The sequence below is a fragment of the Podarcis bocagei genome, assembly GCF_964188305.1.
Source record: "Podarcis bocagei genome assembly, chromosome: 5".
Lineage (NCBI taxonomy): Eukaryota > Metazoa > Chordata > Lepidosauria > Squamata > Lacertidae > Podarcis > Podarcis bocagei.
In genome coordinates this window covers 47,352,483-47,372,734 of record NC_138129.1, presented here as the reverse complement: position 1 = coordinate 47,372,734, position 20,252 = coordinate 47,352,483, and the positions used below count along the sequence as shown (strand labels likewise).

General features: G+C 45.1%; 1 protein-coding gene across 2 annotated transcripts in view; it reads right to left on the bottom strand.

Moving 5' to 3' along the window:
* Positions 1-20,252, bottom strand: part of GRM4 (glutamate metabotropic receptor 4) — a 318,705-nt gene that overhangs the window by 261,273 nt on the left and 37,180 nt on the right. The window contains exon 2 of one of the 2 annotated variants that reach the window (XM_081195813.1): positions 5,095-6,040. In XM_081195813.1, the coding sequence (XP_081051939.1) occupies positions 5,095-5,625 (531 nt within the window). In that variant the 5' untranslated portion in view covers positions 5,626-6,040. Of the gene's footprint in view, positions 1-5,094; positions 6,041-20,252 lie in introns of those variants that run through there. The other variant, XM_081195814.1, reaches the window with a different exon arrangement.

Genomic DNA, 20,252 nt, shown 5'->3' with positions numbered 1-20,252 from the left:
GTTTTGCCTTTAGAGTGGCAATTTTAAGGGGAAAGGTTTGTGGGGATTATAAATTAAATTCTTCAGGAAGCAAACTCTTATCTGACAAAATGCATGGTTTTAATCATCACTTTAACTGTGTAAAGCATTTTATTCTGTGTTATGCATTTTGATTTTTTTTAATGGCTTCACCGACACAAATTAATAATATTTGTATTCCTAACATATGGATCCATACAGTGACATGGCTATGAATTCTCTGTCTCCCTGGGGGCATGACTATGGAGGGTTCCTCCACTTCAGAATTTACCACTGCATTACAGCTGTTGTTTCCACCACAATGGAACTGTGAGACACAATTTACAAGGACATTAATCCACAGCACATGTATGGGGTAAGTTTCCATCCAAAGGATTTTATCTTGATGGATTTGCCTTCGAACTTCTCTGACACCTGGCAAAATGGCTCACTCTGTCTAAGATACTATGGAGACTTGCTGTGCTAAAAATGCTTCTGCTTCCTGCATTTTGCATCACCTCCCGTGGCATTCTTGAGAATACACCTATGTGCGTATGTGAATACAGCCCACTAGCCAGACACCAGACTCTAGCCTGCTTTGTTTATCAGGTAAATTAGATCACAGGGTGGTATGTCTGCCAAATAAAAAATTAAGCAGCACTGTGAACAATGCAACAAAATGCCTATTAAAGAAGGAACATCAAACTTCCCTCAAACAGTTTCTCACATCACTGCAATGCCGAAAGAGGATAGGTTTGAAGGTGAGGTGTGTGCTTCTTGACCTCTCAGTTTAGAGTCTAACAAATCCATGCACTTTGGAACCTCACAGCAAGAATCAACGCAGATCTATGAACACTTCCCACTTACAACATAAACTGCCTAACTTTTCAGCTAAAGGAAAATTTGGGAGTAAGCTTTTACTGGATCCATGGAATAGAACTAATTCTGAAAGCATGATCAGCAGGAGACATTGACTATTTGCAGCTAGGAAGGGGCTTACATGCTCTACAGGGGTCCATTTAAGGAAGGTAAGAAGGACATTTTTCTCATCACCCCAAGTTTTTCATACTTCATTCAATTAAGCGTGTGTGTGTGTGTGTGTGTGTGTGTGTGTGTGTGTGTGTGTACATGGCTCTCTTCTTCTCATTTAACTCCAACAACAACCCTGTGACATAGGTTAGTCTGAGAGGCAATTAATGGCCAAGGTCATCCAGTGAGCTTCATGGCCAAGTGGGGATTTGAACCCTGGTCTCCCTGGTCCTAGTCCAACACTCTAACCACTACGTTATGTTGGTTCAGTGCCAGAGAAAATAGATTGCAACACAGCAAAATCCAGTTGCTTCTCAAACCAGGAAAGGTATCCACCCTCCCAAAAAGACTCTGCAAACACCCTGGATGTGTTCTGTACAGGTGACTAATAGCATGGTGAAAGACTGGGAAATGTATGTTCTGACATTTCACAGGCTCTCGGCTTCAGTAGACTTACACACATAAAGATTTCATGCAAATAATAAAGTAAACTCATGCCTACAAAAGCTCAGGACACAATACATATGTCAAAAGGTATCAAATTATTATTTGTTTGTTTACTTCTCTTACTTCTAGAGAGAGGAAGTCTGCAGTCTTCTGCACATTTACCTGGCAGTAAATCCCATTGACATCAATCAGACTTCCTTCTGAGTGCATATGCTTGGAATTACTCTGTTAGTAACAAATGATGCTTGCACCCTGTGTCTTGTTTTCATATGCAAATAGAGGCAGTAAATAGAAATGCTAATATTTTAATATTTCTTTGTCTGACATCTTCAGAATACATAAAGAACAATATTAATAAAAATGATACCCTTGAAACAAGCATTCAACGAGGGAGTTCTAATCCACAGCATAGGAACTCACCAAGGTCCTCAGCACTTGAAGCTGGCGGAAGAGAAAAGTCTTTGCCAGTTTTCCTGAATGGTCCTTAGAGCCACTGCAGCCACAGTAATGTTACTCATTACAAAAGTTCATCCCCTTTGGGGATGGAAAGTGGCTGCTTCTGGCATTTGCAGCCATGGGAAAGTATTTATGTGACTTGCTGAATGCACCTGAGCATTTGCCCAAATGTATAAAATGTTGCTACTGAGAATGAAACATCTGGGCATGTTTCATGCAAGTATTGCCTAGTTCAGCTGAACCACAAAGACATCTACGTGGAATTGTACTCCTAAGCAACCAGTTCAGCAGTCTGTAGGTGTGGAAAGATCTAGCCTTGTCACAGGAAACCTCTGGCAACCTACAATTCAGAGTAAAAAGAGAAAAATAATTCTATTCAAAGAAAGAATGTATTCCACATCCCGAGGGTTACTAAAGTTGCAGGTAGCTATGTCACTCCACCAGAAAGAGTCAAGAGCAACAGTGGACCTTATTAGGACCAACCTCTCCCTGAGGCTGAGAGGTGCCATCCCTTCAACACACACCAGATTTTCTGTCAAATGTGAGCGCTTCCTGGATAAGGTGCCTGGCTGCTCTCCCCCTCTCTCATACCACCCTGGCCATTCTGCTCTCCTCCCACATGGAGTCCAGAACCATTCTGGGGGGAGGCAGATGGTGGGTAGCTTCAGCCTTGGCTGGCACAGTGATTCACAGCACATTTCCCCATGCTGCTACAGATGCCTCCTCACCCGCATCATCCAGTGAAGTGGCACTACTCTGATCTTCTACTCTGGAGCCCATACCTAAGAGTGCCACTGATACATACAAACACAGTTCCAGTGCCAAACTGGAAAAGAGCTCAAGAGCAGCTGCCTTAAGGAATTAGACAGAATGACAACTCCAACACAGAAGGAGAACGTGGCAGGAAATCAACTGACCACTGTCCACTGACCAAATCAATAAAGGTAAAAGGTAAAGGGACCCCTGACCATTAGGTCCAGTCGTGACCGACTCTGGGGTTGCGGCGCTCATCTCGCTTTATTGGCCGAGGGAACCGGCGTGCAGCTTCCGGGTCATGTGGCCAGCATGACTAAGCCGCTTCTGGTGAACCAGAGCAGCACACAAAAACACCGTTTACCTTCCCACCGGAGCGGTACCTATTTATCTACTTGCACTTTGATGTGCTTTTGAACTGCTAGGTTGGCAGGAGCTGGGACCAAACAACGGGAGCTCACCCCGTCATGGGGATCTGAACCGCCGACCTTCTGATCGGCAAGTCCTAGGCTCTGTGGTTTAACCCACAGTGTCACCCGCGTCCCTGACCAAATTAACAAGTAGTATTAAAACCTTTAAATGAAGGGCTGAGAGGTCAGGCACTGAACCCATCGTATCCATTACACAATCCACACCCAAACTCCACACAGACATTTGTGTAACAGGGGTTCATGACTATTAAGCTAAAACAAGGGCAGGGAACGTCAGGCTTCAGGGCTGAATGTGACCCTCCAGGGCTCACAGGCTGGCCCTTGGGACTTTCTCCAGACCATACCACATCCCCCCCCCCCGGCCTTGCCTCACACCCTCCTCGAGTGCCTGGCTGGAATGTGTGCTTGAACTCTGACAGATCCTCTTGCTTCCCTGGATGGAAGCAGGGAGGGTTTTCTGAGAGTATGTGGAGAAGGTAAAGGTAAAGGGACCACTGATCATTAGGTCCAGTCGTGACCGACTCTGGGGTTGCAGCACTCATCTCGCTTTATTGGCTGAGGGAGCCGACGTACAGCTTCCGGGTCATGTGGCCAGCATGACTAAGCCACTTCTGGCGAACCACAGCAGCGCACAGAAACGCCTTTTACCTTCCTGCCGGAGCGGTACCTATTTATCTACTTGCACTTGATGTGCTTTCAAACTGCTAGGTTGGCCGGAGCTGGGACCGAGCAACGGGAGCTTACCCCACCGCTGGGATTCAAACCGCCAACCTTCTGATCAGCAAGTCCTAGGCTCTGTGGTTTAACCCACAGTTCCACCCGCACCCCATGTGGAGAAAGCATACTGCATAAAGGCAAAATTTTACATTCATTGCTGTGCCCACTTTTGCCTCTGGTGAAAGGGCAGCCTCCAGTGGCATGCAGCCCTCAGAAGGTTGATCAGAAAGGCATTTGACCCTCAGGTTGAAAAGTGTTTCCCATTCCTGATATGAAATTTGCCAAATGCCACTTGCTCCCATTAGACCCATAGATACTGGTATTACAGTACAGAAACCACTGGTTTACATTGGAATTTAAAACACATCAGCAATGTCAGGTGTGCTGCCTTACACAGCAAGTCTGCCACATGAGTAGTAATTCCATGAACACAATCATTTTTTCTTAAGAGGAACACACACCCTCTCATGATACACTTTGCAATTCCACCCAGCGCTATTTTTTTAAACAAAATTGTAGTGAGGGGTATATGTTGCTGTCAATGTGACTGAGAATTTTTGGAATGAGAGGTATGGGATAATTCTTCTGGGTAGCCTAGTGCTGGATATTCTGAGGTAAATTAGGCCAGGGAGATGTCTGTCACATGCCCCTAGTGCCAACTGCATCCCCCCAGGGTTAGAAATTACCACGTGCATTAGAAGAAGGCATTTCCCCTCATGCTGGTTTATAAACGCTTCCACGGAGCAAGTCTCTCATTCTCCACACCCCCTCACCCTCCCACAGCAGCTTCTGGGATACGCGCAGCATGAATATTCTTCTCAGCTGTAAAATGAACCATATAATTCCCTCCACCCTTCTCCACGCTGAAGAACGCCCTCCCCACAATATCTAATGGCATCGGCTCACCAGCTTTCCCTCACACAAGTGGCAGATGCAGAAGGGGGGAGGGGAGAAACGCTGCTCAAAATATCATGGTTGGAAGGGAGAGGAAGGGTCAGCCTCCCCAAGGGAGACAGGGAGCTCTTTAAACACCCACAGAGACGCAGAAAGAGATTCTGTTCTCCTCCCTTTTCCCCGCCAGGGAGCAAGAACTTAGCCTGTATAATTATTGTAAAAACTACTTTAATGTTTTTTCCACTTAACAGTCGCTGGTGGTGATTTTAGCAGCTGCAGCGGGAAGGAGAAAAAGGATTGAATTGCAAATGATCCTGTGCAGTGAAAGGAGGAGGTGGAAAAAGAGAAGAGGAAGCTCACACTCACTTACCTTGAAGAGGCGCAATATGTTGGCCACCATGATGGAGACGGAGCTGCCAGAAGCGCCAATCACCCCAACCACACGCTCTGGCTTGGTGATGATAGGTGGCCCACCATTGACACAGCGCACCTCTGTGCTGTCCTTCTCAATCAAGGCCTGGACAAAGGTGAGGGACTGTTCCAAGGCATGGGTATCTCGAGAGCAGGTGTCAAGGATGCGAGCCCCCAAGGTGATATTGGGGAGTAAGTCAGGATCGTTGTTGATGCGATCCAGAGCAAAAAGCATAGCCTCTAGGCGGTGAATCCCCTTCTCTTTCTTCAGCTCACCACATGCCTTGCCCTCGGAGCCCCTCCCATGGACAGGGAAGAGGCCTCCAAGGGTGATATCCCCATCAAGACGGATAGAGTTCATGTGGGGATGTCCTTGACCTTTCGGTTTAGCTGAGCTGACTGGATGATACCACCAGTCACAGCAGACACTCAGGAATAGACAGAAGGAGAGTTGCTCCATGCACAAAGATCCCCAGTTCTTCCCAATCATTGCCAAAGACCCCTTGAAACTCAACCCTTCCAACCTAAAGACCCATGGAGATCAGGGACTCTTGTCATCAAAATCACTTAGCTTTGCTGGCTTGGAGACTGGTTCCACATTGAACTCTGGAGAGGGGAGAGGAATAACCTTCAAAGGGCCAATACTGAAAGGGGAAATTGATCAGTGGTCTTCTGGAGGGGACAAACCATGGTTCTCTTCCCTGTCGCTTTTCTGTCAAGATTTCCAGTCTACTCCAGTATCCATTCCAAGGCAGGTGGTGAAGAAAGTGCAGAGTTCGGAGGCGTTTACAAGGTCCCCTTTTCGGTCCTCTGGAGGATTGCAGCCAAGCAACTAAAGAAGGGCTTCAGGCTTTGCATAACTTCACATGGAGATGTATATCCCTTTTGTTCCTTTCTCCACAATCCTTGAAAGGTAAAGAGAGAAACAGAAAGAAAATCAAATGGAAGCATAAAAAGGACATTAGCTATTCAGATCTTTTTATCAGGGAGCTTGACAGAATGGTGTGAGTTATTGTACAAAAAGCTTCAGGATTCACTTGATCAGTTTCATCACCCTTATTTCATTATGCTTTGAGAGAGACCATGTTTGTACAAAAGCAATACAGAGAGGGGGGGGAAGAAACATTGTTTTTGAGATGCCTAACCTCTGTATCTCATTCACAGATTTGAAGCAGGTTTGCACTACTGACAACTTGCTGGGCTACATAGAACACCCAAATCCATGACAGCCAACCTTTGTTTTCCCCTTTGGCAGGAAAGGATGAATAAATTCATTTTACCTTGTAAGTGCTTATTAACAACCATATTTAAAAAAAAACCAAGGGGAAAGGGGAAACATTTGCCTGCTTTGTTGATTTCAAAAAGCTGCTCATTCCATCTGGCAACCAGAACTGAACAGCAAGATTAGCACACAGCGGAAGTACAGGAAAAATATACAAACTCATTGAATCAATACACCCATCTAATAGATGCAGGATAAGTACCCCAGAGAAAATGGGTAAAGTACAATTTTGTACTGGGCTGATTCGGCATAGAGCAGATTATGTAGTGCTCATCATCAGGGCAGCTGAATTCCACTGCCAAAGAGTGAGAGATGTAAGAAAGAAATGCAGTCTTTCATTGGCTATGGGGCTCAGCTGCTGTGAACTTATTTGGAGGGTTGAGAGTGGCTACTTATATTGAAATAAAGGCAAGTCAGAGAGACTCCTTTCCTTTCATCACATGCCAAAACATTAATGAATGTCATGGTCCCCATTATCCAGCTGCTAGATAAAAAAGTGTCTTTTCCCATATTGACTCTCCTGTCTCCTTAAGTCAGCAAATGAGGCCCTCCTAATGGTCCCTGCATTGGATGAGATACAAAGCCTGGAACCTGAGGAAGGGCTTTTCCAGTGGTATATGGAACTCCTACCACACTGGGGTTTATCTTGCCAGCTCACTCCATTACTTTACATAGGTAAAGACCCAACTCTTTCACCAATATTCAGGAAAGCGGTAGAATTGTTCTGATGAATTTGGTGAGTTTTCCCATTGCACTTTTTTTAATGAAGTTGCACTTTATAGCTGTTGTGATTTTAAATATATTTTCTTTTAAGTGTGTACTTGTTTTATCTGTGGCCATAAGATGAGGGCAGCATATAAATATTCATATAAACAATAAGAAGAAGAATACCATTATAGGAGTTGCACCATATACCAAGTCAGATCATTGGTCCATCAAACTTGGTAATTCTCTGCACAAGGGTTGGGCAGAAGGTAGATCTGAATCTACAGTAGATCTCTAAGTAATTTCCAGTAGATCAGCAAGGCTTTTTTGAATTTCTGACAGCAGATAAATTATTTTCCCCTGCTGTAAATAATATTGCTGAAGTGAAGAGAGTTTGGGATGACTAGGAGTGGGGGTTTGTGTGGAAGGGCTGTGTGCTCTATTCAGTTCTGACACTCAAAACAAATCCCCAGGCTAAGAATTATTTAATGGCAAACAAATGTCATTTGCACCTTGCTCAGTTTTGTGCAAGAAGTGATGGCTCAGGATCTTGGCGGGGTGGGGGGGGAGGTTAGTAAAACGACAACAATGTAGGTTCTGAAAGCCTGAAGTCTAGCCACTCCTGCTCTGCATTGGCTGGCAGTGGCTCTCCAGGATTTCAAGCCTACCTGAGTCTTTCTCAGAAATACCTGGAGATGTCAGGGCCAGACCTTGAGATCTTCACATGCAAAGCATGTACTCTTCAGCCCTTTACAGTGCAGAGACATAGGAATACGGGTGTGTGTCTGACAGATAGGTTTAACAGAGCACTGAGGAAAAAAGGTGAGCCAATTAAAAACTAAATTATGAATTAAACTCCTGAGGCTCTTTTGGGCCAGTTGAAGTTGGTTTCAAGCTAATGATCAGGATGGAGATTTAGAATTTCATCATATACAAGGAGGCTAAGCTTCATAAATTTCAGGGTTCCAGTCTATCCCGAAGGTGTCACAGTCACACTCCTTTTAACAGAGGAGGAGTAGAGCCGATCATAAAAAAAAGCTGAGACAGATAGATTTTGCAGTTTGCAGCCTAGACACTAACTTATTCACACATTTATTAAGAGAATCATCCACAGTAAGTTTTGAACCAAGGACCCTCTGGGGGCTAAGCTAGAGCCATGCTTCCTCAGCCACCCCTTCTTGCATGAAAATTTAGGACCCCGAAGCCTCATCAGACCTGTGATGGTATCCCCAAGGTAATTGGGCACTGTCCTTTACTGCTATATAACATCCCCCTCCTGATGGCAGCAGACTTTGTGCAGTTGCATGCTCCTTTGTGCAGCTCAGACTCAACTATTTATATTAGGGAACCTGTGTTTCTCTCCTGCATCCCAATGTTTCTGGAATCCAACTCCCATCAGCCCCAGCCAGCATGGCCAGTGACCAGGGATGATAGAATCTGTAGTCCAGTAGCATCTGGAGGACCTTAGGTTAGACACCTCTTTTTTATGTCACTCTCGCCTGTTTCTGCCTCACTCCCTGGCCTTGCTAAACCTCTCCCAGTTCCTGGTCTTTCCATTAGGCAAAGTGAAGACATCACCACAGGCATTGAGACCCTCCCTGTCTCCAGCCATTCCCATCCTCCTGAGCCAACACTCAGTTGCCATGCTAGACAGCTAACTCAGGCCATACATGTTTGTACAAGCTACTCTGCACTGTGGCTATTACTGCTATTGTGGCATTAGCAAACATACACCAGGAGGAGTAAGCAGAAGTACTGGAGACCAAAGGCCCTCTTAGCTAGTGTGCTGTCTTGTGATACAATGAAGGATGCTGTCTTGTCACCAGTGATGAAGTGAGAGCCAGCAGCCAGTCCAGTTGGCTTCTGTGTATGGAATGGTGCAGGGGAGGGAGCGCCATCTTATCCATAGCCTCAGGCAGCAAAATATATTTGGCTGGCCCCGGCCCTACTGTTTACTTCTCTCCACCCCACCCTTCCTGCTCTGCCAGTGGATATCCTGCCTGACCTTGGGCAAGCCATTATGCTGCTATTTTCTCTGCCTGGTAGAATGTGATAATAGCAGTACCTTACCTCTGCAAAATAAATAAAACAAACAAAGTGCCCATTTAAGCAACATGGGTCACAAGTGTTCATTCCGCATCCCTGGTATCACTGCATTCATCTTGATAATGTGATGTCCTCCCGGAAAATGCCTTTCTACAAAAATTGCACAACCAATTCTAATAAAAGCTCAGGAAAGCACAGGAAAAGAAACAGGATTGTTGGTCAATGCTGATATCTGTCCGTATAAGTAAACTCCCTCGAGGGGAGATTGTTATTAACAGTTGAGTGCAATTCTTAGGCCACAACCTTCTGGCCTTCCTCCTCAAGGGAAGAAGCACCTCCTGAAGCTGTTTGATTAAAATGTGCAAACACTTCTAACATGACAGCTCTCTCCCAGCAAAGAATAGCTGGGAGTTTAAAGAGAGGAGCTGGTATGCAGAATATATCTGGAATCCCCCGTCTTCCAGGTATTCATCCATACACTACCTGAAAGTGAGCATCAGGGACTCAGAAAGTCTCATAGTTAAAACTGATCAAACAGCACAACATTGCATAAGGGGCCGCATGGCAGTGTTGGAAAAAGTCAGAACCTGGAGATTTCCATGCAATCCCCGGTGATCAGCTTATCGTAGGTCCTTCTGAATCTCAGTCAATGGGGCTTTGAAGGTGCCTTCTGCAAACCCCCTCTCAACCCAGCCATGTCTTTAGTGGCCCCACACCTGATGTCATGTATGATGTCAGGTGTAGGGTACGTTGGGGAGGCTTGGCTAAAACAGCCCCATAGGCCAAATGGGGAGACACAGAAGGTCTTAAGAAGCCTGTGATCCATAGGTTTACAACTGCTGCATAAACAGTCATGCAAGTAACATGCAATGTTCTGTTTCTTACCCTTCAGTCCCAAAGGTCTGGCAAACAGAGTCTTTTTGCTTATCCTAAGAGGGATACCACTACAAAGAAGGATCTCCTCCCATCAATGGCGAATCTTGCCTCCGAGAGCAAGTCCTCACTCAAAGATGCTTGGCAGAAGTCGTATAAGAGGAGGTGCTTGATGGGACATCCCTTGAGGCAGGTAGAATTCAGGTCTGCAATAGTGCCATTGCTAAATTCCAGGTCCTAAAGGCTTCTAGGTGCTGATTTGAACATACCTCTGATTGGATTTGGGATGGCCTGAAGCCTGGTTCATAACTGATCCATAAAGGATAGAATTCCCAAAACTGGGATTGGTGGAGTTTGACAGTATCCTAGTTATAATCCACCAAGCACTTGCCTGAGGCTGTACTCATAAGCCACATATCAGGCGCATATAGAGCTGTGCTCTAGCCCAGGCAAGCCATTTCTCTCCCCTTGCCTAAATGAGAGATAATTGTTTGTTGCTTACCTTCTTCACAAGGGCTGTTGTGTGGATTAATTGCATGCTGTTTGTAACCCACTTTGAAGACGAAAAGCCCTGCATTATATATTCGTATTAGAAAACAAATAACTTTTCAATACTAACCAGTGAAATGTCAAGATTACTTAGCGAAAAGGGGCTGAATGAAAGGATCACTAATGCAAGTTTTTAGGCTCCGAAAAACACTGTGAGTCCAATCAGTGTCTCTGTACGTCATCTACTGAGCCAACAACAAGCAGTGACTCGACTTGCTTTTGAAATCACTTACACAGAGATGCCAGTCCTTTAGCTCACTCCATGATCCTAGCATTCACATAAACTCTGTTTGGCTGCTGCATGTTTTCAATGCCAGCTCAAAATATGATAATATTGAATTGGCTGTGTGAGCTATGCATCTCAAGCCCAAACAGCAATTCTGCAAACCATTCATCACCCTATTTAGGAAGATTATTTTTTTTATCATGCAAAAGTGGGCACTGACTTTGGACACTTCCAGATAACCTGCTGATTGAGCATTCATCCTAGTTTGTTTGCAGGGAGATTAAATAGTGTTGGCTAGTTAATGAGCATTCATCTCAATTTGTTTGCAGGCATAAGCACCAGCTCCTAGAGGCCAAGGCAGTTTCAGGCCCCCCAATGTTTTTTGAGGGGGCCAAACCTCCTCAATATTCAGTGTGCATTCAGCAATGCCCCCTGGCTACTCGCAATGTCATGCAGGCAATGTCAAGGCCCCCTCAACCAACTTGAACAGATGACACCTCTGTTTACAGGAGAGGTCAAGGATGATGTTGCATCAAAACAAGTGTCATCTCATGCTTTCCAGTGCATTTCCCCATCCCTTTCCCCATCGCAAAAAGTCATATATTTTGGGGAAGTAGGCTTGTTACACAAGTCCTCCCAAATAATTGTGCAGCCTGAATTTGCCAATATGTGATTGAATCCCATCCAAAAAATAGCAACACTCTGAAAGTGTCCTTTGTGGCAAAACTCATGCACCACAAGCATAAGGCTTGTGGGAATTATTTTATCTTTTTGTATATATATAACAAACCCTTCCTCCAAGGAGTCAAGGCAACATGCATGATTTTCCCTCCCCATTTTATCCTGTGAGGTACACTGAGCTGAGAAAAAGAGGGGGAGAGTGGCTAAATCAAAGTCATCTAGTGAGCTTTGTGTCTGAGTGGAATTTGAACCTGAGCCACCCCAGTCCTAAAGTGTGACATTTTAACCACTAGGCCACACTTGCCACTACTTACATAAGTCGAGGTACATTTGAGTGTGGTGATAAAAGCCAAGAGCCCCAGAATAATCCTAAACCTCTTAGCAGTGTGTATATGAACATATACGAGTGCTAGAACAACACATAGAAAATTCTGGAAAGGTGAGCAGGATGTGCAAAGGTGTGTCCCTCTTCCTTCTGCTTTCATACCTGTGACACAGTCTCATGCTAAACATGGACTGCACATTTAGGCCCAAAGCGTGAACACAAATGGAGCTATTTCCCTTTTGATTTGTTTTCCTTTTAAGTATGTGCCTTGCCTCGTTCCATCTTTGCCCCTCGCTGTGTTTTATCATTTTAAAAAAGCAAGCAAGTGGGCTTTCCTACACAGCAAGCCTTTCTTCTCCCCTTCTTTGTCCCATCTCTTGTTCCATATGTAGAGTTGAAGAGCTGCTGTTTCTAGGTAGGCTACAGCAACACGGGACATCTCTCCCATTACGGAACTCATAATGATTATGCCTCAGTGGTGCAGTTGTTAATTTGCAATAACAAACCCATGTTAACATCCTTTGAATCAACACTGGAACTCTTGAATATGCAAACAAGCCCTCAGTAACGGTGCTAGGTGATAGCTGAAGCTTTAATTAAGGGTCAATATGCAGTTAGGTCAGGGATTTATGATGCATGAGCAGCCAGGCCATAGTGTTAAACTGAGGGGAAAACAATTTGTTGAATGATATGGAGATGGTTCACAGAATTCACAATCCACTTAAAAGAAAGAAGTTGGTGCTCACAGAGATGTCCACAAGCCAGGCTGGAACTGTCTTGCATGTTGGGTAATATCAGAACACTGGCAGTACTGAATTTGGGGGGAGAGGCAAATGAGGTATTGGAATGAGGCAGGATAACTTGAGATATATCACTGTTCACATATGCTAGAGCAGGGGTGGGGAACTGTGAAGCTCCAGGTATTGTTGGTCTTCAGCTCTTATCATCCCTGCCCATCAGCCATGCTGGTTTGTCTGGTAGAGTCCAATAACATCTGGAGGGCCACAAGCTCCCCATCTGTGTACTAAAATCAAAGCTGCCATGAGCACAGGGACCTATTATTGTCAACCAATAGGCAACCAGTACAAAATTAAGGCTGCAGTCCTCAAATCACTTACTCCAAGCTATTCACAACAGAGGCCTCTCTGAAAGAATATCTCCAAAGGTACCAGAGTAGAAGAGAAGCTCTGAAATGAATCAGACCAAAGGGGTCGCTTGAAACAGCCACAGCTATACTGTCAGGACAAGGGAGCGGGAACCGCAGGCAATTAGGCAAAACATCTGCCTAGCCAGAAATTCCCAAGGAGAACTGTCAGCTTGCTACCGTCCAGAGAAAGCCTGCTATGGCTGAAAACCAGGTTCCCTGGGACAGGAACTAAGAAGCAGGGGGTCTGTTAGGAGGGGGAATGCATGGCCAGACTAGATGGCCCCATTGCAGTCACTCAGCACCCAAAAGGAAGGGAAAGAACATGAAGTATTATTAGTATTCCAGGCACAGAAAGGTTAAGAGGAAAGCGGGGGGGGGGGAGGAATCTCAAATTGGAAGGATGTTAGCATTAGCAGTTGGTCCCCTGAAGAGCAGCAATTAAAGAGCCGTTTAGTGCTGAAAAGCAGCTTTCGGAATATGGAAACGTGGGGTTCCACATTCATTACCTTTTGAGTAATTTTTGTTCAGTTTGAAAGGTTTTAAAAAATCCCCCCTCATCTGCAATTTTTGTTTATGACTTAAGGGCTTGTTCCTATTTTACCTCTGCAGCATGAGAGATGTTGTCCTGTAGCTCCTTCCCATGGATTATATTCCTGACATCTGTGGAAAGGAGAACTAGCCTGGTTTCTGTCCACACAAGTCCATACAATAGGGCCTTAGACTAGCAGCTTCTTGTGAGCCTTGAACTAGCTGCATGGGAAAATACCACTGCATTCAGATTCACATGGAAGGGTTAACATTTTTGCATCTCTTTCCCTCCTTGAATGGAAGAGAATGGGTTGGGACAGCCTTAGATAGGACAGATCTCCCCTAACCTATAAAGGCCACCAGGGCAGGTTCACTTTAAAAAAGGAGAAGGCAGCCATCAAATAAATATGCCTGGTGCCTCCCCTCCTTTGGGTCTGGGCTGCCTACTCAGCTGTTGTTGCTGCTGTTAAATTTTCTGTACTGCACTCCATCCAAAGATCACAGAGCAGTCTACAATATAAAAACCAAAAATACAAAACAGAGTAACAGATGAAAACAATACACCCACTTCCACAGATTAAAAGATAATAGTTTAATTAGATGATGATGATGATGATAGATAGATCCAAAAATATTTCAAAACATTTATTGTCATATACAAAAAACCCACAAATTTTCTTCTTGACTTCCCACCCCTCATTTCCATGATGTTCCTTTTTTACTTATTAGCTGCTTTACACAACATATGATTTTATTATCTAAACTTCACTATCATTAGTTCTTTCAGTAATCCACTGCTTATATTTCAAATCCTGCCCACAACTTCATGCATGGGTGACATTTTGATAGATAATCCATCAGTGGTAATGATTGATTGTTTAATTAGTCAAAGAGCTTGACAGAGTATAATGGGTCCCCATCCCAAAGAGCTTACAAACTAAAATATCACACGAAGGAAACAACAGACCACAGGGTGGCAAAGAGGAAGAGCATGTAACTATTTCAGTTGCACACACTTAGGTGCAGTTATCTTTTACAGTGGTACCTCGGGTTAAGTACTTAATTCGTTCTGGAGGTCCGTTCTTAACCTGAAACTGTTCTTAACCTGAAGCACCACTTTAGCTAATGGGGCCTCCTGCTGCCACTGCGCCACCAGAGCACGATTTCTGTTCTCATCCTGAAGCAAAGTTCTTAACCTGAGGTACTATTTCTGGGTTAGCGGAGTCTGTAACCTGAAGCATATGTAACCTGAAGCGTATGTAACCCGAGGTACCATTGTATTTCAGGGGGCCGAAAGCCTGTGGGTCAAGCATAGTCCTCCAAGCCTCACCATCCAGCCCTGAGGTCTTTCCCCACGCCATATCCCTTGCAGACACTATTCCATGCCCTCAAGTGCTTTTGCATGGACGGAATATGTGCTTGGACTGTGCTAATTCACCTGGCCAGTTTTTACGGCCAATCGGCACAGCCTGCAAAGGCAAGCCCACACTTGCCACATATGTATTTTGGGTATGGCTTGCTCAAAATGCCTTACAAGCCAAATGGAAAAGTCTAGTATGCCAGATTTGACCCACAGGCCTGAGAGATGTGTGTGCAGGTAAAAATGGGCCAGAGATTATTGCAATATACAATACCTCTTCCAGATGCTGGGCTACTAATTAAATACATAGGAATCTGCCATACATAGGAATCTGGTTGGATACACAGGAAGTCAGACCACTGAGGTTTTCCAGGGTTTCAGACAGGGGTCTCTCCTGCCCTACATGGAGATGCCAGGGACTGAACTTGGGACATGTAAATCAAATGCTCTGCCATTTGAATTATGGCCCTTTGCCACAAATTACACCCTTGGGTCATCAAAAATGGTCTTCTACTACAAATGAAAGGGCTAGGGAGTAATCTTTTGAGAAGACACACCGGAATCCACCCGACACAGGTCTCTGTGCTGCTGGAGTCAATTATATATTTCTTTCCCTGTGCACTTGCTCACTACTTTGCAGACATTGTCCTCCCCTATGAATTTTCCACTGGAGGGAATGAAACACCTGGGAGCTACCTGAGCCACAAAATTAGAATGGTAATCATATTAGCTAACCGTCCTATAGTGCTGAGTCACTGTGCCTGATTAGGACCTTGCTCCTTTGCTTTACTGTGCCTGTCCTGGAAGGAAAATTGTTAATGTCTGATATACATATCCATTGAGTAAGATGGCACCTTTCTCCTCTGAAGGGTTGCTGCTGCAAGCAATCAAGTGCAAATTGAGCAACTAGATCATTTAACGGGAGTCAATCTGGCCAAGCCAAAATTAGGGTTTCTGCCACTCATCGGTACAGCCATAGCCAATGGGTCTAGCAATGAATCAACCAATTAAAACGTTTGCTTTCACTTCTATCAACTCACATGTTTGCTCAAGGTACATACCAGCCTGGAGGCTTGTTATTTCCCAAGTGGTTAGTTTCCATTTTCTCCAATCCTGCATTGCAGCTGGCTGGACTAGATGACCCTTTTTGTCCTTCCAGTTCTATGATTCTATGAAACCTGTGTCTGAGCTCTGTTTGCCTTTATACTCTGGCAAGGTGAATCTCGCCTGGGCCACTGCTTAAGTCACACCCAGGCATTTCCATATTTTTCAGCTGTAGCGATGGGCTGCTCTTCTTTCTTCCCCATCCATCAAAATTCAGATGATACCTTCTGCCATACTCTCCTCCCTGCCATGCTACTGGCCAGGGCCTGTCCAAGACATGCTGTCTAAGACAGAGAGCAAAGCATGCCTCTCAGACCACTGCCCTTGAACCCTGACCCATCACCTGCCTCCTCTCCCTCCACCCAGTGAACAGGTTATCTCATCCAACCTCTGCATGGCTGTTTAAAACAGGACCAGCAGGAGGAGGCAGCCACTATCTGAGATCCCTCAGAAGGCAATGCCCAGTGAGAAATTGATGAGGCAATGCATTGGGAGAGGGGCACAGGTTGTCCAGGATGGCTGGTGGTGGTGGTCTGAAGCTTCAAAGTAGGATGGAAGCAGAGGATGGGCTGGCACCTGGAGGCAATAGTGAACAGGTGCTTTCCTACCTTTCCCAATCTGCCACCTGTGCCCTGGAGCTCATTATAGTGCTGGACTTACTGTAGATGTTGGGGAAAGGATGAGTAGAAGGGAATTACTCCCTTTCCAACCTTTCAAGTTTTCTTTTCCCTGTCTTGCAAATTCTCATCATCATTATTTCACATCTTCTGTCCAGCTGCCAGAGTTACTTGCTTGCAGGTGCAAATGGCTGCCAGCATATAGCACCCCCCTTGCACCAGTTGCCGATCTGCTACCAGGCCAAATTTAAGATACTGACATATAAAGCTCAGGACCACATTACTTGAGACACAGCCTCATCTCTTATATACCCAGTAGATCCCTGTGGTCTGCAGGGGAGTTTCCCCAGAAAGTTCCAAAGATCTCACATGCCTGCTCTATAGCAACTCAGACTTTTAGTGTTGCTGCCCCTGTTCATAGCATTCCTCTCAAGATAGGACATGTATCCAGTATCTGCGCTTTCCAAAAACAATGGGTGACATTTTTGTTTCAAAGGGCCTTCCCAGCTAAATAAATAGGTCTTTGTTTATAAGGTAAAGGGGACCCCTGACCATTAGGTCCGGTCGTGACCGACTCTGGGGTTGCGGCGCTCATCTCGCTTTATTGGCCAAGGGAGCCGGTGTACAGCTTCCAGGTCATGTGGCCAGCATGACTGAGCCACTTCTGGCGAACCAGAGCAGCGCACGGAAACGCCGTTTACCTTCCCGCCAGAGCAGTACCTATTTATCTACTTGCACTTTATGCTTTCAAACTGCTAGGTTGGCAGGAGCAGGGACCGAGCAACGGGAGCTCACGCCGTCGCAGGGATTCAAACCGCCGACCTTCTGATTGGCAAGTCCTCAGCTCTGTGGTTTAACCCACAGCGCCACCCACGTCCCTTATAGTCTTTGTCTATACAGCAAGGCATATCCTCATGCAGCTTTCTTTACATTTCTATTGCATCCCACTGGCTGGTCTCCTCTAGCCACCTCCCTCAGCCATCCAGATTGCCTTGACCTTCATCTCTGACCAATGATTTTGCCTCTCCCTTTGGTTTCAAATCAAGCCTATCCCACCCTGTCTTGAGGTCACAGAATCCCTCCATTCTATGACAGATCAAAAGTGTAAAAAATTGCATATTGGTAAGGTACCATGAGTGGTCCCAATGCCATCCCCAGGTCCAGAAATGTCTCCCAAGGAGGCTGGTTATTATTGTCCCCACCGGAAGAAATCAAGCAACCCTCACATTCCAGGTTCCTGCTGTCAAGCAGTTGTACAACAAGACTTGCAGCTGCAATATGACCCCCAGCAAAGGATCTGCCTCCAGCCTCCAGAGAACATCAGGTTCCCTTTCAAGTGCACTTATCTGCCCACTTTATCGATATACCTGACAGCACAGCACATCAGGCATCAATTTCTTTTTATAATCACCTCTGCGAGGGAGAGTAGGGCATTGTCCCCATGTCGCAAGTGGGAAGTCAAGAAAGAGAAAAAGCTAAAATCACAGGGAATCAGAATTAGGGTTGCCATTTTCATTAAAGAGAAGGACTTGTGTGCCTAGGCTAGATTGGGGCAGGGTGGGTGCTCTCTTGTTGGAGGACTGCAGTGGTGGATGAAAGCAAAAGGCTGTTGAGGATGCCATCTACAAGCTATAGAAGACACCAGGGATCTGTGCAATACTGAAAGCACCAGGCTTGAATCAAATCCAGGCTAAGCCCCAAGCTAACAGCCTGGAGGATAGAGCATCTGCAACCTTTTCTTTTCGACACTGCCAGGATAAAGTTAGACTCTAATATAACAAAGTAGATTCTGAAGCATATTTTAAAAATGACTCAACTTCAGATGTAGATAAGTAACAATGACAGGAACTCCTTGGCTTCCATGGTTGCCTTCAAACACTCGGAACCAACAAGACAAGATATAGCTATACCTGCTGTATACTGTAACATCAAGGCTTGTATCGGTCCAGATGCTGCAGGGCTCTTTGCAAGTCACCATTTAGGAGGATATGAGACTCTGGCAATCTCTGCCGAAGTTCCCATTTGCAAAAAGTACAGCCCACACGTATCACTGGGGCAAACTCTGCACAAGGACCCAGCAACAATTGACAAGATGTTGGACAATGACTACCAACTCACAAGGGGGGGAGGAAATATCTTTATCTTTCCCGAGCCAAGATGCTCAAGATTTAAAATAGCTCTCCTACAAGAGAATATCCTGCTTTTTCTCTGGGTGGGGGTGGACTTGCAGCTCCATCAATGAACATGGACAAAAAAATCAAACCAGAAAGTCATAGATGGGAGGCGGGGAGGCACAAAAGGAAAGTGAGAGGCCCTTAGGAAAGCCAAAGAGAATGGGCTCTGTGCCGTTAAGATCTTTATTACAGGTTTTTTCATTCTACAATAAGATGTAGAAAACGAATGTAAACTAAAAACAGAAACAGCTAGAAGGAACAAAAAAACAACAACCCCAAAACAGAGACCTCTCTTAAAGGTAGTTCTTAACCCTTACCATGCATAGAAGGTGGTAACCCCTCCCAGCTTTCCCCTGGGATCTCCCATTTCCCCTCTCACCCTGGGAGACCAACATTGGTCCCTGCCTCCCACCCAGGGTCCCTCCACCCCCCATGAGTGTACAATCCCTGAACCCTAATAAAGGTCCTGAGCAGAGGACATCAAAGAACAACAACAAGAAGAAAAGAAATAATAAATAAACTAAAATTAAAAAGATATATAAAATGGGAGGGACCCCTACCTGAACTCAGAATTAGTCAGAATATAAGTGTTAAGTGGAGTGTTAATGCTGTGAACCCTTCCATTGTAGGCTCAGGTTGTATATATATATGTATGTCAATAAACCATATATCCTAAAGACATCACAGTCTCCCCTGTGCCTCATTTCCCAAAGGAAACACAGACCCTGGGTAAGTGCCTGGAACCCCTGGAATCTCGCACCTCTCAGGGATTGGAGTGGCATTCTACAATACTAGCACAGCATTCCTGTGCACTGTGTTCAGCAGGGCTTTGCTCCCAGGCAGGTACTTGTGCATGAAACTTCAGTCCTTAACATTTCCACAGTTCTGTTTCCCAAAAGACTCTCCTGCAGCTCATGCATCCAAGATAGAAGCACTCTAAACAAGGAATGGGCAAAAGGTAAGATCAAGATCTTCTGATATGTCTCTGAGCAATTTACAATATAGCAACCAGGGCTTCTGGTTTCCAGCTGCTTAACAAAACAGCAACCACTAAGAGCCTGTCCATACCTTGGCTAAATGTGAGTTGTGAACCCCTTGTGCCTTCTTTAATCTCCCCACATCCATACAGCATTCTCTTCCTATTTGGCTTTTCAAAGCATGGAGATTTTCCAGATTTAATGAGGAGAAAGTGTGGAACAGTAGTAGTTAGAGCAGAATGCCACACAGACAAGGGGAGATTAAGGGAGGCACAAGGGATTCACAACCCACAATTAGCCAAAGTATGGACGGGCTTTAAAAATCTTTCAGTCTGCTAAAAACAAAGAAGATTTAGGTGGGATAGAAGGGAGGCCAGGATTGGTTTTTGTGTGCGTGAAATGCCTGAGAGCTCAGCTCTGGTAATGAAAACTAATTCGTGGGCTGATCGTGGGCTCAGAATTACTCTTTCCCCTTCTTTCATGTTGCCTGTTCCACTGAGACACTGTGCAAACTGTGAACGCC